Genomic DNA, 24,665 nt, shown 5'->3' with positions numbered 1-24,665 from the left:
TTGGTTTGCTCATAAAATTATGATTATATTTAAAAAGTTTGAAAAGTAAACTCAGTAAGTTTGTAATTATTGTTTGAATAAATTATACTTTTACATTTAATGTACCAAACTAGATAGTTTTATGAGCAAACCAAGATATACATAATATATTTTAGGTTCCCGTTTAATTTCTTACCAGAGGGAAAATCAGCAAGTAGTCCCTGAAATATCTGAATCATCCGAGAAGCAGGAAGAACTGGAGACAGAGGAAGACTAGTATACAGCATCTCTTCCTATTTGTAAGGAACTTTAGGGAAATTCTTAAACCTGTTCCCGTTTGTGGGGTGGAACTTAGGGAAATCCGATGTGAAGGAAAAGCTATTGAGATTTTATTTAGCCAGGAAAGACTCAGCTTAGGAATGGTAAGCAATCATATTTAATTTAAGAACCCTTAAGCCATCTCAACCTCTTATTTGAAGAGTAACATTTTATTCATTTTGTTAATTAACGTCTTATTTTTTGTTCATTTTGAAAAGTTGTCTCTAGTGGTAGTATCAGTCCCGTGCCTACACCACAGGAACCAGGCCACTGAGTTTCTTTTAGGTAGAGAAGGTTTATTCCATTGGCAGTAGTTAAAAAGTTTTATAGCTGAGGCAGCATTCCCTAGTGGTGAAGTCTAATTGAGAACTTTATTAAAACTGTGGCAGTGATACCCAAGCCTCAAAGTTAATTTTTTTAAAAAGAAACTTAGCTGAGATAACCCACATGCTGTTATGTTGCATCTGGTGACAGTAGCTGGATAACCTACAGTTGTTTTTTTTTTCACATGAAGGTTTTAGATTAGAACTACATTAATTGACTGCTGCAGCATCTAACCAGAACAAGCCAGAAACACAGGACTCTATAGAACAAAACCCAAACTGTCAAGAATGCACATTTACTTCCATTGTTATAATGTGGTGACTCTACTCACATGTTGGGAAACTGAGTATAAATTTCTATCAGTAAAAGATACGTTGGATCGATAATTTTAATAAGAAATGAAAGGACTAACTATGTTGGGAATCTTACAGAGAGGATTAAAACAAACATTTTTTCCCATGGCTTCATTATTTCCAGACATTTTACATCTCTAGTCTTCCTATAAAAGTATTCTTATTACATAGTTTTTAGAAATCATTTTGGGGGGAGTAAAGGCTGGGTAACAATATATAAGCACTTTTAAATTCTAAAACAAAATAGTTCATAATCCAGTGCTGTTCAATTTTTGCAGTTTTTTGGGGGAAAAAACAAAAATGGTCCTCAGAAAAAAATGGGGGAAAAAAAGGTTTCCCCCTGAATTTTTCCAGTTTTTTCCGGGTCTTCACATCTCTAGTTATACCAGTACAACACAATTTAGAAGCATCCTGTAAGGTTGTGCCAAGTAATTTTCTCAGAACAAACTGTCATGTATCTTCAGGAAATTTACCTTTGTAGTACCAGAGAAAACATGACTAGGGATCCCTGTGCAGTTCATGACACTGGTTCAAATCTCAGTGCCAGCTTCCTTTTTTTTTTAATTGGCTGATTTTTTTTCTGACTTTTAAGGTTATGAATGACGCTGAGAACTGGCATTGTGCTTCTTTTTTATTGGATCATCTTTTGCTACAGAGTTCCTGCAAGCTTTGATATTTCAGAGCTCTTGACTATGAATGGCTCCAATAAAGAAGTATAATTCATTTTGATCTTGATGTGGAACAAAATAAGGAAGAAATTTCTACACCAGCATTACATTGCACGTGATCTTAAAACAATAATTCGCTATAGATGCACGCACTCCACTCCACCTAAAGAGCCTCTCAATTTATTTCCACTACAGGGAGAGGTCTGTGCACATGTCTCTTTGTGTTTGCAGAGCTGCATCACCACTGTCATGGATGGAGCAGCCTACGCATGCAGCTCCATGCGTGCATCAGAATGCACGTGGCACTCTCAGTTGGGAAGATGATTAATTGCCACATCTATCAAGAGAAGATCAAACAATCAAAAGTTGCCCAATCTTCTTTTCATAGAGATAGATTTTATTTATTTATAGCATTACTTATACCCTGCCTTTTGGCCAACAAAACTAACAACGTACTAAGAAATACACTGATCATTTACTGATCAGATCATTGCTACCTTTCTTCCCGTGTTCTCCCTTTGGAAGACCTAGCAATGTATTTTTTACCTTGATTTCTTCATTTTGATTTTGCTGTAACCTTAATACTTTCCTCGTTCTACAGCTTCTTTGGGAGCTGCTTCACAGTTAAGTAACATAAACACTTGAGAAAAAAGTGCGTTCTCCATCATGTTTTGTCTGTTATGCATGACATAATGTGCATTTTCAGCACCAGAAAAGCAGCCCTAGTTATCACACCATTTCCTATAGGAGTAGGTGTTCTCAGGGTGGTTCTGTATTTTTGTTACATTTCATTAATTAACCCTTAATGGGAACTGATGCGTTCTGTACAGAGAACCTCAGCCATAGCACAGATCAGTTCTGGCTACAATCAGAAAGTGGAAACGTTACTCCTTTTTAACCAAAAATATTTCAAGCTTATAAATGGCAGACTCACAATTCAGAAAAAAAATGTCACACAGAGTTGCAAGCTATATGCAGTTTGCATTATTTTTCTTACACAAAATGCTTTTTATATAGGAAATGCTCTAAATCTTGTTATCAACAGACTATTCAAAAGCAAAACATCAGTTACCAAAGTCTTTTCCAGTAGTATTTTAAATAATTAATAAAAGCCTGATTGTTATAAATGTTAAAAATCACATTGGGATAAAAATGGATAAGTAATTTTAACATTTCAGTTATATAAAATTGGCACAGTAACATTTTTGTTTGCTTGAATAAGTGCACTGAAAACAGAACAGCCTTCATCTTTTTTTATACCTACATACCTTTATTGAACACGATCCATCCAAAGTTAGCCTCTTCCACTGAAATCAATGGGAGAGTTAGGCATGTGCATAAATGCCTCATATTAAAATTAATTGAAATTCAAAGTGCCTAACTTTGGCTGGATTGAACCCACTACAAGATGGAGTAAAATGTGGACCTGTCTGGTTCCCTGTATATCTTCTATAGTTCTAACAACCGTGTCTGGTAAACATCTGGGTCTTGTGAGAACATTTTCATGGAGGGACAAAAAAATGATGCATGTTTTTAGCATTATTTTGTGGGTATGTATAACATCCTTTAGTTTCAAGATTATTAGTAATAAGAGGGCTTTTGAAGAAAAATGAATGTGTGTAGATATCAAATGGCAAATGCTGTTTTTTATGTTTGTTTTTTATATTACTTATTTACCAAATGTAGCATGGAAGGGGGAAAAGAACATCTTAGACGAAAGGAAAAGAAAAAAAGCCAATGCTTTGAAGGTTTTGCTGTGTCCTGCACGTGGCCCTGTTGTTACTGAGCCTGCCACAGACTTTGTCATTAAAATTCTAATCAGGACTGACAACAGACAATTAAGTGTCAGAAGAACAATCTGATAGACACTGCTTTCTTTGTGTCTATAGGCAACTTCAGATAAGTTTCATCTGTCAATCAGATTGTTAAAGATTGCTATTTCCTACTCATAACTGCCTGCATTAAAATCAATGTCTCTTTCAAAATTCACTTGGGATGCAGAGAAGTAAGATTCCCCCTATGGCCAGCCCCAAAAGGACATTTATGAATTTGGAATAATCTATAAGGATCCCTCAACTCAGTTTAACTGCTACCATTTCAACAGAATGGGATTGTGGTTTGATTAAACAGCTAATTCATTGCTGCCACCTCCCTACAATTTTAAGGTGATGTGGGTGCCTAATTTACAACAAATCTGTTTCTTTTATGGGTAGAAGGCTACCTGTGGGCATGCTAGTAGACTGTTCTCTGCTTTCAGTGCTACTTGCTAGTCATACAGATGATAGCACCTCATTGGCTGGATCTCTTCCCTTCTTATCTTCACCCCTCTCGAGGTCAATGACATGGACCATTCCAGGCTTCAGGAGCAAATCGTCAGTCTCCACCTGGCTCCTGGTGTCTTCTGCCTCTATGTATTTCCCTTTGGATTGCGGGTTTGTTTTAGTAAAGGCTTCCTTGAACCGGTGCTTGAGCTCAGCATCAGGACAATAGACATATTCATAAAGGGCACCTGCAAGAACTGCTCCTATAATTGGTCCCACCCAATATATCTGTAAAAAAATGGGGGGGGGGAAAAACATACAACAGAGTATAAAGCAATGTTTCAAAGAAACTGTAGACTCAGGGGTTATTTTGCACATTATGTGGAATGCCCTCCCCAGAAAGGCTTGCCTGGTGCCTATATTGTGGTCTTTTCGGTGTCTGGTGATGACCTTTTTATTTTTCCAGGCTTTTTAGTCCTCCAGTTTTAAAAATGGTGTTAGTCTGTTTTAGGTTTTTGCAGTACCTTTACCTTGTTTTTTTTTTTTAAACTTTGGTTTTATTCTGTTTTAAACTTACATTTTTTATAATATGTTTTACTGTATTGTTGTATTTCATAGTTGTATGTTTTGTCTTGTGAAATGCCCAGAGAGCATCAGTTAGTGGACGGTTTAGAAATGTAATTAATAATAACTAACTGTCTAACTAACCAACCTGGAGTAGCATGGTTGGTGCCTCTGTCAATGTTGCTCCCATGCTGTTTCAGGAAATATAAAGTTGAACCACCAATCTTATTTAGCTGTATTTGCATGTACATATGACACATCAGCAATGCACTTTCCAAGGGCACAGGCATCACTGGCACATTATGGGCAGTATCCAATGGTGTCATTCCTCCAGTTCAAATAGCAGAAGCATAACACACAACCGCTTGCACAACTGTGCTTGTGCAAATGTAACTTTAGTTGGATTTTTTCTCTTGCGCATAGTTCAGAACCTAATTTCCACTAGTGCGACATCATTTGTGCTAAGGGAATGACACAGTTGGATACTGCCCTTCGTGAGCTCACAAGTATAACCAAGTCATATAAAGAGAAACTGAAGTGTTCCATCCTTACAGGCACAGGCACAGGCACATATACACACACACAATGATACGTGTGTGTGTAAATGTGTACGTGGGGTGCATGCCAGTAGTGTCTCTGCTCACTTTACAGAGACACTGTATGCAGCCCCTAATGTCCCACCCCAGAGCTAATTCAGCCCTTGGATGAAAAATGGCTCCCCACCCCTATCTTATACCAAAGAACCTCAAATATGCTGAATGCAGAATAACTAGTATGCTCTTGAATTCTGGTTGAACGTTGGTCTGTTAACTGTCTAGTCAATTTCCATATTCATGAATCAACCTACAATAGCTTTTAATGAAACTGAATCAATACAACATGCAACTTCTTGAAGTCAAACAGGCTGGCATGATCAATGCCACTTGCGTCAGCGGTTTCTTAATGTGTGCTGTTATAATCCCTCACTAAAAATGTAAACTGATGAGCAATTCAAAGAAAGCCCAAATACTCAAACAGATATAGCTAAGAAGCACCTCCAAATTCTGGGATCACAGAAGCCCCTGAAATCTAACTGACTGGCTCAGTTAGCTGCTGCATCTGAGATGACTGTAGAGGAACAGAATTGTCCTCCATTTTTGTATTTAGTTTGGTTTTTAGATATTTAGAGGTCAAAAGTTTAGTCAGATTATAGAAGTCAGGATGTTTATTCAGGAAGCGAAAGGTTTGCAGGAAGTTGAAGGGGAAAAAAGTTTGCAGCAGGTTCAACAGAAAGTCAAAGGAAGAGCTTAGGAAACAGAAACTTAGCTTGCAGAAGTGAACAAGAAACTACCCCCATGACTGGTTGGAATTAGAGAGGGAAAAGACTAATTTTAAGATATAAAAAACAGAGAGGAAAGAGAAAGAAAGAGAGAGAGAGAGAGGGCAGGCCAGCCAGAGTCCTAGAGGAAAGAAAAAGTCAGAGCTGTTAGAACTGGAGAACTGAATGAAAGTGTGCTTTAAGATGACAGTAAGATATTGATTGGATAAGGGACCTGGGTGAAATAGTGACACAGTGTAGTTATGTTAGCTGAATGCATTTATCCTTGGTCATTGTATTATCCTATTGCTCATATGGTTTGTGGTGTGTTGCGTATCCATTCAGATTGTAAAACTTTTTCCTATTAACATTTTTCTTTAGTAAAAATTTTAGCATTGTTGTTTGAAACTGTGTGGTCTCTTTCATTTGGCTTTCCTCTCCCACACTACCTAAAGTAGATACTTGAGACCCAAAGAGTTTTAAGGCTGGTTTGGTGGAGGCAGCCAGAGGAGAAAAAGACCTCCACCTGGTGGCAGTGGAAAAGGACACAGGAAGGGAAGTGCAAAAGGGAGTGGGGGCACACCATTTTGTCTGTTTTCCCTTCTACTCATGGAACAGAGTGCTGCCAGTCCATGGAAGTGATGTTTGTGGGGACATCCCGTATAGTGCAAGTTTTCACTGTCTTTATCTTGTTTCAGTTCAAAACAAAAGCCTTGAAACAGTTAATGTATTACTTCGATTCATGTGGAACACTGCAAATATAAGTTTGACCTAGCCACTTTAAAAAGAAGAGATATATGCAGAAAAGCTTGTAATAGTTTTACCATTACCAGACTGTTTTTTAATGGAAAAACAATTTCAAATAACAATTTCAGTTTTTAAGTGCTCTTGAAAAATAAGAAACACCCAAACATAAACACTTACCCAGTGATGTTCCCATTTCCCCATGATAACCGCAGGTCCAAATGACCTAGCAGGGTTCATGCTGGCACCTGTGTAGCTGATCTGCAGAAAAGAAATACATATGAAAGAAAGACAAATAATCATTACTACACAACCATTTAGCATCCACATGTTTTATTGTCCTTGTGGTGGAACCAGCTTGTTGCTGGCTCTGATCCAAATCCCTCTTGTCCAGGTTTTCCTGCCACACATGCCACTTTCTCCTCATTTCTTTTGCTTCTGTGTCAGCAGCTAAGGCCACCTGTGCATCTCTCAGCGGGCCAGATTTGACCCAAGGACTTCCCATTGCTGAAGGCCATTGTCTTTCCTGAAGGCTCCTGCTAGTCAGGGGGAGGGAAGCATGAAACAGAGGCAGCAATAAAAGCCACAATATGGGACAGCAAGCAGAGCCTTTCCAGGACTGTGAACATTCCTCTGGATTCTTCACACTGCATGGTATAAGTCAAAGAGGTCGGTGGCGGTGTCACTGATCAATAGCTTGATCCATTTTTCACTATTCAGGATGGTCAAGCTGGCTATGTATTTTGTGGTCTCTGGGGATAAAACAGTAAGACTACCACAGTAGGGCTTTTCAGGAGGAGGGCTCCTAGCACTAAAAATCAAAAGCATTCTGCAGCTATTCCATCTTTTTCTTACTGGATTTTCTTTCTGGTAAGAAAAAAGATGGAAAACATGGGAGTGGAAGACGACTATGTCTGGGCCCCTTATAAATTCTATGAATGAGGCAGGGTGATTGTACGATAAAAACCTCATCTGGAAGCACCCCTGGAAGACTGGGGAAGAGGACTTGCCACTCCCCAGCACTTCCCTTTTGCTTCTGTCAGTCTCCTCTGGAGGAAGGACAAAGGAACCAGCAGCGAACCGTCTGGCCTGATGAGAAGAGCCTGCCCCCTGAGCTGCATTTCAGCCAGGCTGCTGTGGTCCTTGGAGTGAAGCAAAATGAACACCAGCAGTGTGGGGTAGCCAGTCATGTAGTGGTACATTCTGAAGTGCAGGTGCTCATCAGGACAGCCCCCAGAGCCATGCCCTCAAGGAGCGCCCAGGCAGCTCCATCGACCCGTACCAACAAGTCAGTTCTAGTAGGTTTATCTCCACCAGGAACAGGTCTCTTACAAAGCTGATGGGTCTCAGCTGTTCATTCAAGGCCTAGCCACCACAAAATACCCTGCATTCGAATAGGGAACAACGGGCAGAATCCAATGGGGCGCTTATGTCTCTGCGGATTCCTTTCTGCCCTGCAGATTCCCTTCCACAAGCAGTGGGTCCTGCCAATCCCATTGCACAAGCAGGACCCACTGCTTATGCAAGGGATATTTGGCACTTCCCAGGGGAAGCCCCAAAATGAGCAGATAGGTTGGAAGGAGGACGGCTGGCGGAGCTCTCATATGTGAGCTTCATCAACCTTGCTCCTTCCAGAAATGAGAGTTTCCTCTCATTTTGGGTTGCCCAGGAAGTGATGAATCACTGTTGCACAAGTGGTAGGGGCTGTTTGTGGAATGTGATTGGTGGAGCATAAGAGAATTAGCAGTGTCATAAGCGCCCCATTGGATTCTGCCCATTCTACTGCTGGGGGAAAATTAATTTTCCCAACAACTACTGTGAGAATTCTAGTTGAGCTCATAGGGAACAGGGAATTCTGAGTGGGATGGCAGACATCAGCATCCCTGCTAATAAAGAAATGGCCAATGCTGTGTCCCTGGGAGCCCTGGCTCCACTATACCATTGAGATCAGCTTCTTTTTTGGCCTGCTAATTTTTATTTTTCTCTTTACTTATTACGTATTCAGTCTGGATTATTTCATTGTATTATTGCATTTATCCTAAGTTCACTGAATTGTTGGTTTATTTGAATGTCCTGATATTTTTTGTGAAATGTTCTTTTCAAACGTGATCTATTTTGCATATAAATCAACTGAGCTATTTTACTCCAGCCAGGAACACCCCACATGCCAAGCGTATCATGTTACACTCTCCTAATTCAAGTGTGGTCAAGGTGCAATTGACCTGTTGCAGTGAATGGAGATCCAATTCAATTAGTGAGCCCATGGCTATTGTCATGGACTATTTATTTTGAATAGTAATACATGTCTGTATTTATGTAATGTTTTTCAGTGTATTCCAAGAACTTCACAAAAGTTATCCCAGGACAGCTGCACCTGTTACACTTGTAACAGGAAACACTGCTTTTATACTACAGCTAACATGTACATTGTGGATGTCATACAACTGTGTATTAAAAACAGCCATGTAGACATGTCTAGAAAGCCTGACTGGGCCAGGTTTTATCAGACATACAAGTTTAAAGACATCTCACATCTTTGCTGCAGGAAACTCTGTCCACTACACTTAGCAGCAACCTTATGCGATAGGCTAGGAATATTTCTATTTCACAAATGAAACAATGTCATTTCCAAGCAGGGAACTTTGATCTGGACCAAGTGAATCCAAAGATACTTAGCACATACAGCCTTCTTCAGTAATATTGACCCAAAATTTACTATGGCTTTGGAGTAAGATTAATAATGAGCAATGTAAAGCATCGCAACTACATGCAATTTACAACTAGTTATGTGGCAAAGCTTATGGAAGTTGGCAACTTACAGCAAATAAATGTCCTATTGCAACCGACAATCCAATTGCTAATGCCACTGAACCAGTAACATCACTTCGTTTAGAATCGCAGCTGGCAAAAATAGTAAAAACCAGCTGGAATGTAATTATCAACTCCACCAGAAGTCCATGTCCAGCGGAAAGCTCTGCATGTACCTAGGAAAAGGAAACACACCGGAAATCCGGGCAGCATAAATAAAGTGTGAACTTGTCTTGCATATGAAAATATCATTTCCTCCCCACTGATTAAAGCAGTTTTAAACCAAATGAGTCAGTAGTGAACTTAAGGAAAAAAAGATGGGGGAAGGGGAGAAGAGGAGATTTATTTAAAGCCTGGCCACCTGGCCAGGAAAGTACGAGGAGGCACTGTTTTGTGCTGGTTCCAGTACTTCCTAGATGGGTGGTTCCAAAAGGTGGTGCTAATGGAATCCTGTTAAACTTGTTGGCCATTGGCCTATTGGCTCCTGAGAGTTCTGTTTTGTACCCCCTCCCTCATGCTCTTTACCATCTATATGAAAACCCTGGGAGAGATTTTCCAGGGATGTGGAGTGCGATGTCATCAATTTGTGGATGACATCCAACTCTGTCTCTCTTTTCCATGAGATTTTAGGGGCTGTTGAAGTCAAATTTCCAGAATGACAGTTCTACTAACTGGAAGCACTTCTGTCTTGCCTGGATCAAGCTTCAATTTGTTTGCTCCCATCATTCCATTACAGAACTCAGGTACAGATTTAGGACTTCAACAAACCCCTAAAATTTTCAAAGACAGTGCTATCCCCCTGAACTTAAGTTTCCAGAATGACAGTTCTACTAACTTGAAGCACTCCTGTCTTACCTGGATTAAGCTTCAATTTGTTTGCTCCCATCGGTCCATTACAGAACTCAGGCACTGATTTAGAAGTTCAGGGGGATAGCACTCTCTTTGAAAATTCAAAGTTTTGTAGTCTGGGCATCCTCCTGCAACAAGTGTTGCATCCAGACGTCTAGGTTGCGAGGCTGTGGCTGTGGCCAGAATACTGTTGCCATTTTAGTTTAGACCAGTTTAGGTTGAGCCAGCTATGCCCAATCCTGCAGAAAGTAGAATCCAGCCATGATGACATAGGCATAGTCCCATCATGTTTAGATTACTTGCAGTGTGCTCTACATGAGGCTGACTTAGAAAATTGTTAGAAACTTCCAGTCCTGCATGCAGTGGCCAAGCTACTGATCAGAACCACGAATCAAGAGCGTATGACTCATGGCTCAGTGGTAAAGTACCTGCTTTGGATGCAGAAGATCCCAGGTTCAATCCCTGGCATCTCCATATAGGGCTAGAAAATCCTGCCTGAAAACCTGGAGAGCCACTGCCAGCCAGTATCAATGATACTGGGATAGATGGACCAATCGTCTGACTCAGTAATTGGCAGCTTTCTATGTTCCTATGACTCCCTTTTTAACACATTTCATAGGTTTCATAGCTTTCCAGTCCATCTGCAGGCTCAATTCAAAGTATTAATTTTGACCTCTGAGGCCCTAAACAGCTTAGGGCTAGGTTACCTACAGGAGCCTTCTCCTGTATTATCCTGCCTGTTTAAAATGTGCTGAAGAAACTCTCCTTGACATCCCACCAACTTCTGAGTTGCATTTGGCAGGTACATGAGAGACAATGGACTTTATCAATGGCTGTGCCAAGGCTTTGGAATTCCCTCCTAGGGAAGCTATTTTGCCACCTCTTTGATGGCCTTCTTTCATCATGTGGCCTGTCAAGTTGTTGGTTTTAACATCCTGCCTGAACTGGCTTCTGATATTTTACCTGCCATCCTTTATCTTATGTATTATCTATCTATTTATCTATTTGTATTGTGTTAATTGCCTTTTTTTTTTTTTTTTACCATTTTAGCTGTGTTGTCAGCCACCTTGGGCATCTCTTATAGAAAGGGGGTTAAAAATTATGTGTAGTTAATTTGATAATTAAGAATCCAGTAGGCAATGCTGCAGAACCACCATTCATTACAATGATGTGGGTAAAAATGCCACAAAAGCCATATTGAAATGAAAGGAGGCTGTTTAATTTGGTGGATTGCACTCATGGAGAATTACTCTTAAACTGGCTAATGTAGCATCAGTGGCAATCAGAATGGCCATATTCCGACAGGGACAGGGTTGCTGAGGAAGCCAAAGTTCTATGGAACAGTTCCTTTCATCAAAGGGATGGTCCAGTTATTTACAGATTGCTCCATGCAGAATGAACCACTTGTTCCAAGGGACCTTGAACATGGGAGAAGCGATGTCCCAGATACAGCTACTGCTTCCCAACAGCAATTCACTTGACTTGCACATACGAAAACTACGTAAGGGGATCCATTCAGTCATGCATTACTTCCTCCATGCACCTACACCCCTGAGGATGTCTGGAATGCTCTGTTCGTTAATATCTGAGCAGGCCCAAAGTGTTGCTATGATGAGAAAACTTTGGCTCCAAAGTCCTGTCACTTTTGTAATATGATTGCACTAGTGTCAATAACATTCATCTGGTGCAGTCATACACCCATGGCATCCATGATACTATTTTATTTCCCTTTGATGCTATCTTACATGGCTCAGACGACATGTTATGTTAATTGTGTAGCATGTTGCTGAGGGTTCTCCCCCCCTTTTAAAAATTCTAGATATGTGTGCACAGCCCTGGTTCAGGTAAGGACCATTGTGCACCAGAAGGGGAAGATTAAACATTCCCCTGCCCACTAGGTCACCTCTCCCCCGCACAGTGCACTGTGATTAGAAAAAAAAAGTCTGAACTGGCGTCAATGGAAGATTTTTTTCTTTTTCCTCCCCCCCCGATGGTGGTGGTGGGGGGAAGGTTTAATCTCCCCCATGGAGCATGGTGGCCCCCATTTGAATTGGGGCCATTCACACTTACTCTAGAGTAAAAAAAAAGGTTACCTTCAGCTACATGCTATACAATTAATGTAACAGAGTTGGACTCTTACTGATGTTAACATCACATAGCAGGGATAGTAATGCAACATCCCGGTTTTAAATGTTATATGGCACAGCCAGGGCCAGTGTCAAGGGCAGGCAGGGTTGAGCACCTGCTGAGGGCCCACACCCCAACAGGGGTCCACTGACAAGAGTCCGCTGGAGTTGCTCCTCTTCACCTTTGCAACCAGTTTGCCTGCCTTTTGCTCTGGCCCAGACAATGGTGGTGGTGAGAAGAAGCAGTAGATGCCACTGCCTACTTGCTGACTGGCTTGCTGCCTGTCAAGCTAGTGGTAGGAATGATGAGAAAGAGGAGCAACTCCAGCTGATGACAGTGGTGCTGGAGGGGGTCCATTGGGGGTTTCTTACCCACGTGCCCTCAAAAATCTGGAGCTGGCACATGGCACAGCAGTTGCCATGTTCTATCCTGAGCAATTCTGCACTAGGCATTGGGATTTTAGTCGGAGTCATAAATGGCAGACCAAATCTGGCCTGGCACAAGGTGCATTCTGTTCTCTACTGTACAGTACAAGAGGAGAGCTCTTGTTTTTCGATGAGATTTTCACATGATATTCTTAGGACATGCCTGATTTTTTTCCTTAGGAGGACAGTAATTTAGTGTTCTATTATAAATCCATTAATTAGCTCTAACTCAATTAATTTCAATTTCAATTAAAAATAGGCAGCGTGCAGCTCAAGTGCATTTTAATGCCCTGCAGCACAGCTAATTGATGGGTTTCCTTATTAACAGAGAACAAAGCTGGAATCTAAGGCACAGTCTGTTTTAAAGAAATGTGCCGTCATGAATGTATGGAGTTTTCAGTCACCACCGTAATAACTTAGATTTTTAGCACTCTCATAGTTTCATCTTAAAATCAATTTCATGCCTGGCTGTTATATCTGATATCAAATCATTCTCAAAAGTTCTTATAAAAAAGATAGCTATTAAATAACAATTGCTGAGCATAACATAAAAACTGCCAGTAGGATAAATCAATGGCAGACATATAAAATCACTTCCTTATTTTGAATTAAAGAATAAATACCACCTACTATTCAGTAAGGACTGATACGAGCTGCCGTTTGGTGTGTGTGCTATTTATGAAATGGATTTTTAGCAGTCACTTCATAATGGTGATACTCATGGAACCTTTTCTTATGAATAGATTCATGATGCACTCTCATTGAATTCAGTGGGACTTGCTTCTGAGTAGATAGGCACAGAATTGCACTGCAACATAGTTTATATTTGCCTTAACATTCGTATGTATATTAACAAAAGAAAAGTATAGGATGTTCAAGGTTAAATAATATCCATATTGATATTTTGAGAGAGTGCCTTGAAATTTGGAATGGCAATTTCTCATGTAATTCACATGACCATCTTTTAACGCAAAGGTGATCTTTGGCTAGTCACCTTGAGGTGGAGTCCCATATGGTACCCATTCCTATGAAAGGACTTCACATACACTTAAGAAACTTTAAAAAATAATTATTGGTGGGCGGGCTGCCAAGTCCCACTGAATTCAATGAGAGTTACTCCCAGTTAAGTGTCTGTAGGATTGCAGTCTTACAGTACAATCCAATATACGTCTATTTGGAAGTAAGTCCCATTGATTTCAATAGGACCCACTCTGAGGTAAGCTGGTATAGGACTTCAGCCTGTCCCCTGGTGTCCTCTCACAAATGTATACTAACATGTGAGTGTTTTCATGCATGAGGTTTAAATTGCCTGGTGCTGTTTGTATGAATGTCTAATTGTTGCTAATGCAGAAGCAAGGTAAAGCACAAGCAAGGGATTTGTAATGCAAATGAACATTTTTGCCAGTGTAAATGTAATTCAAATGCGAAGCTGCACTGGCAAAAATGATTGTTTGCATTGCAAACTGACTGAAGCAAGAACTGTTTTAACCTTCATCAGAAAAAGAAAGGTACAGCTTTTTATTCTGGGTTAATTAACTGTCACAGTGATGGCTTAGACCTTCCCCACATTCCATCCTTTCAGTTCTCTCTGAAGATGTCCCCCCCCCTTATCACTCTTCAACCATTCTTAATGCATAACCACATCCAATGCACAACTAATCTATATTATCCATTCACCCTATCATCAGGCAACAATAGGCAATTCCCTGGATTTAAATCAGAGACTTCCCATCTGGTTTAGGTTCTGATTTATTATGTTCCATAGGAATACGTAACTCCCAAGACCCCTACCCTACCTGGGTAACTCCTAAGCCTCCTACCACACTCTGGGGGGTGACAAGGTAGAGAATTCCTGCCCCCACGATGGCACCCAGACACTGGGCTGCAATATAGAAAAATGACTTGGCAAGGCTGATCTTCCGAGTGCAGACCATTGCAACAGTCACCGCAGGGTTAATATGGCCACCACTGATGTGTCCAATGCACTGCACCATCGTTGCAATGCTGAGTCCAAAGCAGAGAGAAATAAGGACCATGTCTACAGGCAGAGGTTTTTCAGTTCCACCCCAGTTGATCGTAGAGCCAAGGCTGAGGAAGACAAAAATGAGCATTGCCAGAAATTCTGCTGAAACAGCTTTCCAGAAGGGCTGAGTCCAGATGCCTTTAAATGCTGCCATGATGGCCTCACACTTACACAGGCGTCCACACTTACTGAAAAGAAAAACAAGGCAACGTCATGAGCTGATCCTGTAGCCTTCAGATTTGCTCTAAAGGATCATTGCGTCATCCACAGAGTAATGGTAACAATGATAGGCTAGTTTTATTCGTATGGACCCAACACATTGTGCCCACCCTGTCCGAGTGAAGCTATGTCCACTGTCAACTGTAGGCATATCGCCTGCCATGGTGCACCCCTATGGTCCCTTGAGGGAGGAGTTTGTCCAGTCCATTCCCCGAAGGGGGAGGGGGCAGACATATAACTGTCCTTCAGCCTACTGATCATCTCTTACTTCAAGCTGTATCGATTGCAATTGCAAAACTATGCACTGGTTAGGGAAGTCTGCCCCTAAGTGGCTGAAGATGTTACTGCAGGCTTCAACTGCATGGACGCATTTAAATTAATCAAAATTAATTAATGCATTTGTTTAAAAATAGCCCTGTGCACACCCCTCTGATCTCCTTAGCATGCATGCCTAGTTTCAAGTGTCTAGGTTTCACACTGTTGGTGCTACGGTGCTGACAGACAGATAGGCAGACTGACACACACACCCCTTTATTATTAAAGACTAGCTAAGAGCCCATCAGGTTCAAATGGAGGTGAAGGAGGATTGAGAGGCCCAGTCCTTTCCTCAAGCTCACTCCCCACTGCCATTTACCAACATGCACCTCCTACTTCTCCACTGCTATTCCTCACCCTCCCACCCATGGATGAGGTCGTTGCCATGGAAGAAGCAAGTGGTGGGCTTTTCCAAACCTGGTCCTGCCTGTGTTATCCCAGAATGACCAAAGAATGAGAAGGTGGTGAGGAACGCATCAGTTGTCCTACCCAGAATCTGCATTCAGGAATGAGAAGAGGGATGCCTTGTTGGCCTTCAAAGGGTGCTGAGGTCCAAGGTCCCAGCAAATGCCTGGGACCACCCCAACAGCACTGCTTTCTCTCTTCGCATCAGGCACCCAAGAAACTTGTAGGCATCATGAAAGAAGTCTTGCTTGGACACCCTACCTTTTTCAGGTGAAGGGTGGGGAGTACACTGAAAGTGAATTGAAAGAGTCCGCATGGCCCCCTTTTGCCCTCCTGGGACATTCCTTTTGTGGAGGGAGAGAACTGGAAACATATTACATCTTCCATCACTGCTCTGGAGTATGGATGAGGAAGAGAGGACAATGGTCTCCCTCCACCAGGTGTCCCCCATTGATGGAGTTTGGACATCATCAGGCCAAGCTGTCCACTGCAATGCTGCCATCCCAAAGAGCACCACTTTGGTTCCTCCAATAGGAATGAATGGCAAGCACTCATTTATATGAGCTGTAACCTCACATCCCTATGGCAGATGATGTGCAAGTTTCCACTTTGGAAGATACATAGGAAGCACAAGTCATTTGCACCTCCTCTTCCCCACCCCCTTCTCCCTAACATCCAAAGCTAGCCTCAGTAGGAATTGGAACCTGTGGGCAGCCCAGCTGTTTTTCTAATAATGCACCACATATCAGAGATACTAGTTTTTCAGGCAAATTTTGAACCTCTGGCTCAATAGCCTGTGCGCAATCCCAAGGAGCCAACCTAGGTCTTGAGCTGCCAAAGGTCTTGAGCCCTTTTATACTGTATTTAACCACACCTGAAAACAGTACCACTCACTAGGATCTATTTCTAAGATCCCTGGCTAAGGACTGGCAGCTGATATGTATTTATTACATTTGTATGCCACCCAACTGGCAAATGCCCTCAGGGCCATTTACAATCATAAAACCAAACAGGAACAACAACAACAACAACATAACAAAAGTAATACAATATTAAACATTAAAGACATAAAAATATTGAAATCATTGAGGAGGCAGGAGTGAAATTAATAATCAAGCAACAGATTAAAGAGGAAGGTCCTAACTTGGTGTCTAAATGTGTACAATGATAGTGTAAATTATGCAGCAAGACTAGTGACACAGAGGAGGAGGAACCAACTGGATCAGGAAGACCAGTGGTGCCAACCATGGAGGTGGTGAACTCAGGCCCAATACCAAGCCTGAGCAAGACCTTCAAACAGACCTCACCAAACTGGGACCTTTCCCAGTGACTGAACCCCCTGAGCCAGATCCTCTAGCGCAATTGCCCCCCTTTCCATCAGTGGTCTCAGACTCTCCCATCCCTGCTTGCCAGTGCAAGCAATGCAAAAGGCAGGACCTGACTGAAAGGTGACAGAGGCTAAATTCCCAGTCAAAGGAATATTCCTTTTAAGGTCCTCCAGTCTTCAAGAAGAGGTGGGGCCTAGAAAAGCTAATCTGGACCAAGAGGGATAAAAGCCTCATTTGAGCGCCACGCCTGAGCAGAGCAAGTTGTCTGCTCGGAACTATCCAAGGTCCTGCAATGCCACCCTGGTGCTACCTGCCTGGCTAAGCTATCATCAAGGTGTCTGTTGTGCCCCGTGGTTGTCTGCTTGTGTCCCCATTGATGGGGTTTGGACATCATGCCAAGTTGTCGAGGGCACCAGTTTGGGGACGGTTGATCTATATCAGGGGTGGGCAACTTGGGAGCTGCGGGTCAAAGCATCTGAAGGGCCACAAATTGCAAACAAACAAAGCCACCCACCACAGGGGTTTATATTTATATCCCACTTTTTTCCTCCAAGGAGCTTAAGATGGAGTACGTTGTTGTCCTCCTCTCCACTTTATCCTCATAACAATCCTGTGAGGTAGGCTAGGCTGAAAGTGAGTAACTGGCCCACAATCACCCAGTGAGCTTCATGGCAGAGTGAGAATTAGAACCTGGATCTCCCGAGTCCCAGGCCAACACTCTAGCCACTACACCACACTGGTTCTACATAATGGTTTCACCAAATGTAGCCAATAGTTTGTTTTAAATGATGGCTATACTAGCAAAAAACTTGAAATAGTAGAAATTTATAAACTCCACAAATACTTCTGCAGGAACTTGTCTGGGATTAGGTGGGCAATTCAGCCCTGCTGTGATGTTATTCCTTTCTTTGTCAGACTCAACTGGTGACCAACAACCTACCCTGCTGACTTCAGTCTAATCCATTAAATTAAGCAGAACTAAATCTTAAGGATTGTGCTTCAAAAGGTTTGCTTTTGCCTAGTTACCAAAATCGGTATCATTTTGGTCATTATGCTATGATGTCACGCTTATTGGCTTGGAGGTGGAGGAAAACGCAGTGCTGAGTCTGACCGAACACAGGTAAGAGCCCACTATCAAGCCTACTCTGTGGCGGTGAGGGTGGAAAAAGACGGTTCTTTTCCACCAGCATTGCATCTTCTCAGTGTCGTCCAGTGGAGATTTTCCGAGTGGTTCATGGCCTGTTACATTCTGGGCCAGGGAGAGAGATGGTGGAACCCTTGGTTGCACACTGTGACGAGTTTGCATGGCACTTTGAAGATAAAGTTGCTCAGATTCATCATGAATTGGACACCACGATTAATGCAGTTCCATTGGTAGAGGTGTTCAGAGCACCGTCTGGTCCAGTTTTATTGGATGAGTTTTGGTTACTGAGGCCTGTGGATGTGGACAAGGTGCTTGGCCAAGTCCGATCGACCACTTGTGTGCTTGACCCTTGCCCTTCATGGCTTATTAAATCAAACAAGGAGGGGATGTCTGGCTGGGTCCAGGAGGTTGTAAATTCCTCCTTGAGAGAGGGAGTGGTGCCTCCTGCTTTAAAAGAGGCAGTAATTAGACCACTCCTGAAACAGCCTAACCTGGACCCAGAGGATGTTAATAATTATAGGCCAGTGGCCAACATCCCCTTCCTGGGCAAGGTGCTTGAGCGGGTGGTTGTAGGACAGCTCCAGGCACTCTTGAATGAAACGGATTATCAAGATCCATTTCAATCGGGCTTCAGGCCTGGTTTTGGAATGGAAACTGCCTTGGTCACCCTGTGGGATGACCTCTGCTGGGAGAGAGACAGGGGGAGTGTGACCCTGTTGATTCTTCTGGACCTCTCAGTGGCTTTCGATACCATCGACCATGGTATCCTTCTGGATGGCTTGTCTGGGTTGGGAGTTGGAGGCACTGCACTACAGTGGTTCTGCTCCTACTTGGATGGCCAATTCCAGAAGGTAGTGCTGGGGGATTATTGCTCTGTGCCATGGCAATTGTGCCATGGGGTTCCACAGGGCTCTATTTTATCCCCCATGCTGTTTAACATCTACATGAAACCGCTGGGGGAGGTTATCCGGAGGTGTGGGCTGAGGTGCCATCAATATGCAGATGACACCCAGCTCTACCTCTCTTTCTCATCCAAACCAGGTGAGGCAGTGGCTGTTCTGAATCAGTGCCTGGGCACGGTAATGGACTGGATGAGGGCCAATAAACTGAAACTCAATCCAGACAAGACAGAGGTACTGTTAGTGGGTGGTTCGTCTGCCTGGCTAGGTGATATTTAGCCTGTTCTGGAGGGGGTTGCACTCCCCCTAAAGGATCAGGTTCGTAGTTTGGGGGTGCTCTTGGATCCAGAACTGTCACTTGAGGCACAGGTGAACTCAGTGGCATGGAGCACTTTTTATCAGCTTAGGCTGGTATACCAACTACGCCCTTATCTGGACAGAGATAGCCTAGCTACAGTTACCCATGCTCTGATAACTTCTCGTCTGGATTACTGCAATGCGTTATACGTGGGGCTAGGGATGTACGAAATTGGCCTTACCTGGCTCCGCCGGGTTCCACTGGGGGGGGGAGGTGCTCCATCCCTCCCCCCAGAATCCTCGCCGACCGGCTGTGCTCCGCAGGGATTCTGCGGAGCCGTCGGCTGGCTCCGCCAGCAGCCGGACATCCGGCCACTGGCTAGCAGGGATGCAAATGGTGGCGGCTGTAGCCGCCGCCGTTTGCGTCCCTGTAGTCAGCCGTGATAGGCTACATAAATCTTTACGTAGCCTATCACGTCTGACTTTAAAACAAAACAAAACACGTGCATACGCGAGTACAGTGAAAATAAGGTGAACGCAAATAGCGTAGCGGACGCTATTTGCGTTCCCCTTATTTTCGCCGTCTTAGTCTACGTAAATATTTATGTAGACTAAGATGGGCCAAAATAAAGAACGCATATGGCGGCAGCCGTACCAGCCGCCATTTGCGTATGCGCACGTGTTTTTTTTTAAAAGTCAGACGTGATAGGCTATGTAAAGATTTATGTAGCCTATCACGTCTTTTTTTTTTTTACATGGGAAATGGCGGCGGCGGCAGCCGGTTGGAAGACCAGCCGCCGCCGCCGCCAAACCACTGCCGGAGCCGCCGCCAGAGCCGCCGCCGCCACCCGGAAGATCTGCCCCAGGTAAGTCTCATCCCGGGGGGATCCGTGGGTGTGTGGGGGGGTGGCAGGCCGTTCCGCCACAGATTTCGGGGGGCCGAATGCGCTGGCATTCGGCCTCCCCGAGATCCGTGGTGGAATTCTCTGCCATCCCTACGTAGGGCTGCCTTTGAAAAAGGTCCGGAAACTTCAGCTGGTCCAAAATAGGGCAGCAAGATTGTTAACAGGAACTGGCCTGCAAGCTCATATTACACCAGTACTTTTTCAGCTGCGCTGGCTGCCAGTCCATTGCCAGGCCCGATTCAAAGTGCTGGTATTAACATTTAAACCCCTTAACGGCTTGGGGCCAGGTTACCTGAAGGATCGCCTCCTCCCATATGTGCCTGCCCGGACCTTAAGATCATCGTCAGCGGCCCTTCTCCGTGAGCCCCTGCGAAAGGAAGTGAGGCGGGTGGCTACTAGGAGGAGGGCTTTCTCTGCTGTGGCACTCCGGCTCTGGAATGAGCTCCCTAGTGAGGTTCGCCTGGCGCCTACATTGTATTCCTTTCGGTGCCAGGTGAAGACCTTTTTATTTTCCCAGGCATTTTAGCATTTTAGCTTTCTAAACTTTTAGCTTTGCTGTTTTAAATCTGTATTTTAAACTCCTGCACTGCTGCTAGGTTTTATTGTGGTTGTATTGTTATATTGTGGTTTTAATGTTCTATATATTTTAAATTGTTTTATTGTGTGCTTTTTGGTTTTAATTTTTGTGAACTGCCCAGAGAACTTTAGCTATTGGGCGGTATAGAAATGAAATAAATAAATAAATAATTGGCCTCACTGTTGGTTTATGAGACTTCAGAAAAGGTGAGACATTGAGCGCTGTCGGAAGGGCAGCTTTAGGTGGGTATAATTAATGATCAGGCTGCAAGAAAAAAAAGGGGCTTGGGATAATGTTGCCATCATTAGTTGATGCTTCAGTGGAGGCAATGTGAAGACAGTTTGGAAACTGCAGCTGGTATAGAATGCTGCAGCTAGAATGCTTGTAGGAATTAGATGCTCAGGTCATATTACACCTTTTCTGTAGCAGTAAAGTTGGTTTCCTATTCATTTCTGGGCCTAGTTCAAGTTGCTGGTTTGGGTCTTGAAAGCCCTAGATGGGTTGGAATCATGTTATCTGAAGGACCACCAATACCTGCATGAACCTGCCCAAGTAAGAAGATCAGCACTGGAAGCCCTGCTCTCTGTCTCACCAGTGAGAGCCATTAGGCTGGTGGGTACTAGGGACAGGGCTTCCTCAGTGATAGCTCCCAATACTTTTGGAATTCCCTTCCCAGAGTGATACATATGACTTCATCAATGCTTGTTTCTAAAATCACTCTGAAGACACCCTTATTCCAGTCTGTCTGGTGGCAGTGGCGGTGAAGCCCAAACTTTAGCTGCTGCTGCTGGGTTTTTGTTTTTGAAATTGTAAATGTTCTTTTAAAGCAGGGATGGGAATCCTCCAGCCTGCTGCAGGATATGGCTGATGGGAGGCCCCCATTTGGCCTGCCAGCTTCCATGCTGTCTTACCTTCTATCAGAGATTGGAGAGATGGGATTTCCCCTCCTCCCTCCCTCCCTCCCTCCCTGCAATGAGGCTTTTAAAAAGCCTCCATTGGTGCCAGTGGGGTTTTTTAAAAAGCGTAACTGCAGTGAGTGTGTCATTTTTGAGAGGATGGTTTGCAGCTGGGGAGGGAAGATCTAACTGCCCCCTCCCCAATGCTGCACCCTGTCCCCCGAACATTGCCCTTGCTGTGCTGCAGTGAGGGTTTTTAAAATGCCTCAGTTTGTGCCAATGGAGACTTTTTAAATGCCTTGTTGCAGCATGGGAGCAATTGGGGAGGGTCACTGTGGAGGGAAGGGCTAATCCTCCCTTCCCCAATGCTGTGACACCCCCCCCTTTCACCCCTCCACCCCTGCTATCAGGCTTTTTAAAAGCCTCCACTGGCACCAATAGAAGCTTTTAAAAAGCCTCATTGCGGCGAGCAGACCGGGTCTGGGCAATCATGTTGGCGCCACATGCCAGCAGGGAGCGGCCCTGCCCACTCGGGATGTGGCCCTAACAGCTGGCATGTGGCCCACTGTATTTGCCCAGAACATTTCTCCAGCCCCCAAACATTTCCCTCCTCCTGTTTTAGGGTCTTGTGAGCCACTTTGTGGGGTCAGTGCACCCCGAAAAGTGGGTTTTAAAATCGCTTAAATACAGACATAGCCAACAGTTGGATAACTTATGGCAGAGAACCCTTGTTGTGTTCGCATCTTCAAGGCTTCCCTCTGCCCAGCATTAGTGGCTGCCTCGCACTGTGCCCACACAGCGTTGTCGCCTAACAGCCCCGTGAGGCGGCTGGGTAACACCGAGCCGTTTTACAGCTGAGCCGGGACTTGGTCCTGACTGGCCCGTCCTGCCACTGCGCGACGCCGGCTCAGGGAGGGCAGGCGGGAGGCTCGCGCGGGCGCCTCTGGTCCCCTACCTTAACGGCGCTCTCCTCCAAGCCGTCCCCATCCTGGGCCAGGTGCCACCCTAGCGACCTGGCACCCGCGGCAGGTTCGCCCTTCCCGGGAGAGGGGCACCGTCCCTAACTGTGAGCAGAGACCCCGCCGCCGCGTCTCGCTGCCAGCGCTGAGCGCGTCTCGCGTCCCAGACGGCGCGGGCGGGTGTTTTCCTGAGCGCCAGTTCGTGAGGGAGGGGGCCGGGGAGGGCAGGACGGGCGAAGCAGAGCAAGGAAAATATTATCTTTGCACGCGCGAGGAATGGAATCCCTTGTCTCTTCCTGTGCAAAACGTGCAGGGTTTCGCAGGGTCAGCGAATGCCGAGGGAGACGGGGGCTGGGTACCTCGAAGGGCCTGAGCTCGGGGTGGAAGCCGGATTCTGAAGCGGAGCAACGCTCTCTCTGCGGGGTCGCGCCTAGAATACTCCGCAAAGAAGGACAACGAGAGGGTCCGAGGGCAACGGGCTCTTCCCCAGCCCCTCTTTTGCGCCGTGGCCCGGCGAGTTCTATATTTACGAGGCAGAGTTCATGGCCGAGAGCAAACTGCTTGCAAAGGTATATTTTTAGGCTCCTGTCCAAATAGGTGAAAAAGACGGGGGCTGCCCTTGACCTTTAGCAAACTCAAATCGTCTCGGTTTACCGTTTCAGGCTCGCATAGTTACACGCGCGCCTGAGCGAGAGCGCGAGCGAGCGCGGACATGCCAAACGCTAGGGACACGCAAGGGCGGCTTTCTCACGAAACCTCTGTTTTGTTTAGGGGGCTGGGGGATGAATGCATGCTGCAAGAACTAGTGGCCGACACTGATCCGCCCAGTGATCGAAACAAAACAGATACGCAGCCTGCAAGACGATCGGTTTGGGAGGCGGGAAAGGTAATAATAACAAGAATAACGATGCCAGCAACTTACAGTTGGGTGTGCCAGGAGGGGGTGCCCATGCAATCGCTCAAGGCAAGCAGACGGTGCAAAGGTGCTGGTCGTTTGTGGCTCTTTGGGGCGGCGGGGGAGCGGGGATGGGCCGTGCCGAGCGGCGGGAGGGAGGGGGCGAGGGCTCAGCCCGGGCCGCGGAATCGGCGGCGGCCGGGCAGCGTCTCCCTGGCTCCGCCCCTCCCTGCCAGGGGCCGCGCGGCGGCGGCGCTTTCGCCCGCTGGACACGCGGCCCGGGCAGCGGCCAGCGAGGTCGGCGTGCCGCCCGCTGGAGGCGAGCGCGTCGGAGGGGAGCCCTGCCCGCGCCTCTCCCGCCTCTCCCGCCCCCGCAGAGAGCGTGCATTTTCTTGGCGCGATCCTCGAGAGTTCCGCGAGGGGAGGGGAGAGCACGCGCGGGGCGCTCCCCGCCCCTCCGCGAACTGGGAAGAGCCCCAGCGCCCCGCTGGCTCCCTTGGGCCCCCGCACGGAGCGGGGCGGGCTCATTTGTGCCCCCTCCCCGCCCGCTTCGGTGAGCCGCTTTCCCTCTTCGTGCCTCGTGCGTTTCCCCCAAGAGCCGTCCGCCTCCGAGCCCGTTCCAGCGAAAGTTAGCTGGGGAGCGCGCTGGACGGGGCGGGGGCCGGCGGCCCGCTCTGCGCGTGGCTCGGAAAGCGCGTGCGAAAGCGGTGGCCCCGGCCGCCTCCAGGCATCCGATGCCCGCATCTCCGCCCTCCCCAAGCGGGCCGCCTCCCCAGCCCTCCGCCGCCGCCTCTTGCCTACGCTTGGACGATAAGCAGACAGCGCCGCGGTCTGCGCGCCGCGGAGGGACGGAGCGCGGCGGGGAGTCGGATCACCGCTCCTACGGCTCGTCTGGGGATGGAGTCGCTCGGAGTGGAGGGGCTGGAGAGAGTCGCCGCGGCCAGATGGCAGGTCGCGAAGTTACATTTGCGCTCCGCATAACTTTCCCTTACCTGATCAGCTCGAGGTATGTCGGAACCGCCTCTAGAAGCACACTTCTTCTTTTTAAAACGGTACCCGTAGAGTACGTTAAATCAATTTTTTACA

The 24,665-nt window shown here is 45.4% G+C and overlaps 1 protein-coding gene across 2 annotated transcripts; it reads right to left on the bottom strand.

Moving 5' to 3' along the window:
- Positions 1–515: 515 nt before the first annotated feature.
- On the bottom strand, positions 516–23,173 carry AQP4 (aquaporin 4). Of its 2 annotated transcripts, XM_084849637.1 has the most exons (5): positions 23,165–23,173; positions 14,514–14,924; positions 9,328–9,492; positions 6,689–6,769; positions 516–4,191 (listed from the first exon to the last, which is right to left on the bottom strand). In XM_084849637.1, exons 2-5 carry the CDS (start codon positions 14,892–14,894, stop codon positions 3,913–3,915), a joined length of 906 nt encoding a protein of 301 aa, XP_084705763.1. In that variant the 5' UTR covers positions 14,895–14,924; positions 23,165–23,173; the 3' UTR covers positions 516–3,912. The 2 variants fall into 2 exon arrangements, with proteins under 2 accessions (XP_084705763.1, XP_084705762.1); XM_084849636.1 differs by lacking the exon at positions 23,165–23,173 and having other exon boundaries at positions 14,514–14,922.
- Between the last annotated feature and the right edge of the window lie 1,492 nt (positions 23,174–24,665).

Source organism: Heloderma suspectum, chromosome 4, assembly GCF_057233095.1.
Source record: "Heloderma suspectum isolate Gila_16-S chromosome 4, 16-S_ref, whole genome shotgun sequence".
NCBI classification, from domain to species: domain Eukaryota; kingdom Metazoa; phylum Chordata; class Lepidosauria; order Squamata; family Helodermatidae; genus Heloderma; species Heloderma suspectum.
This window is presented reverse-complemented; position numbering and strand designations above follow the sequence as displayed.

Excerpts from the sequence above, each read along its gene's own strand:
- AQP4 (XM_084849637.1), bottom strand. The coding sequence starts at position 14,894 with ATGGCAGCATTTAAAGGCATCTGGACTCAGCCCTTCTGGAAAGCTGTT. Across the intron at positions 9,493-14,513 it reads GAGGCTTAGGAGTTACCCAG|GTACATGCAGAGCTTTCCGC; the intron begins GTAGGGTAGGGG and ends TCCTTTTCCTAG. Across the intron at positions 6,770-9,327 it reads CAATAGGACATTTATTTGCT|ATCAGCTACACAGGTGCCAG; the intron begins GTAAGTTGCCAA and ends TCTTTTCTGCAG.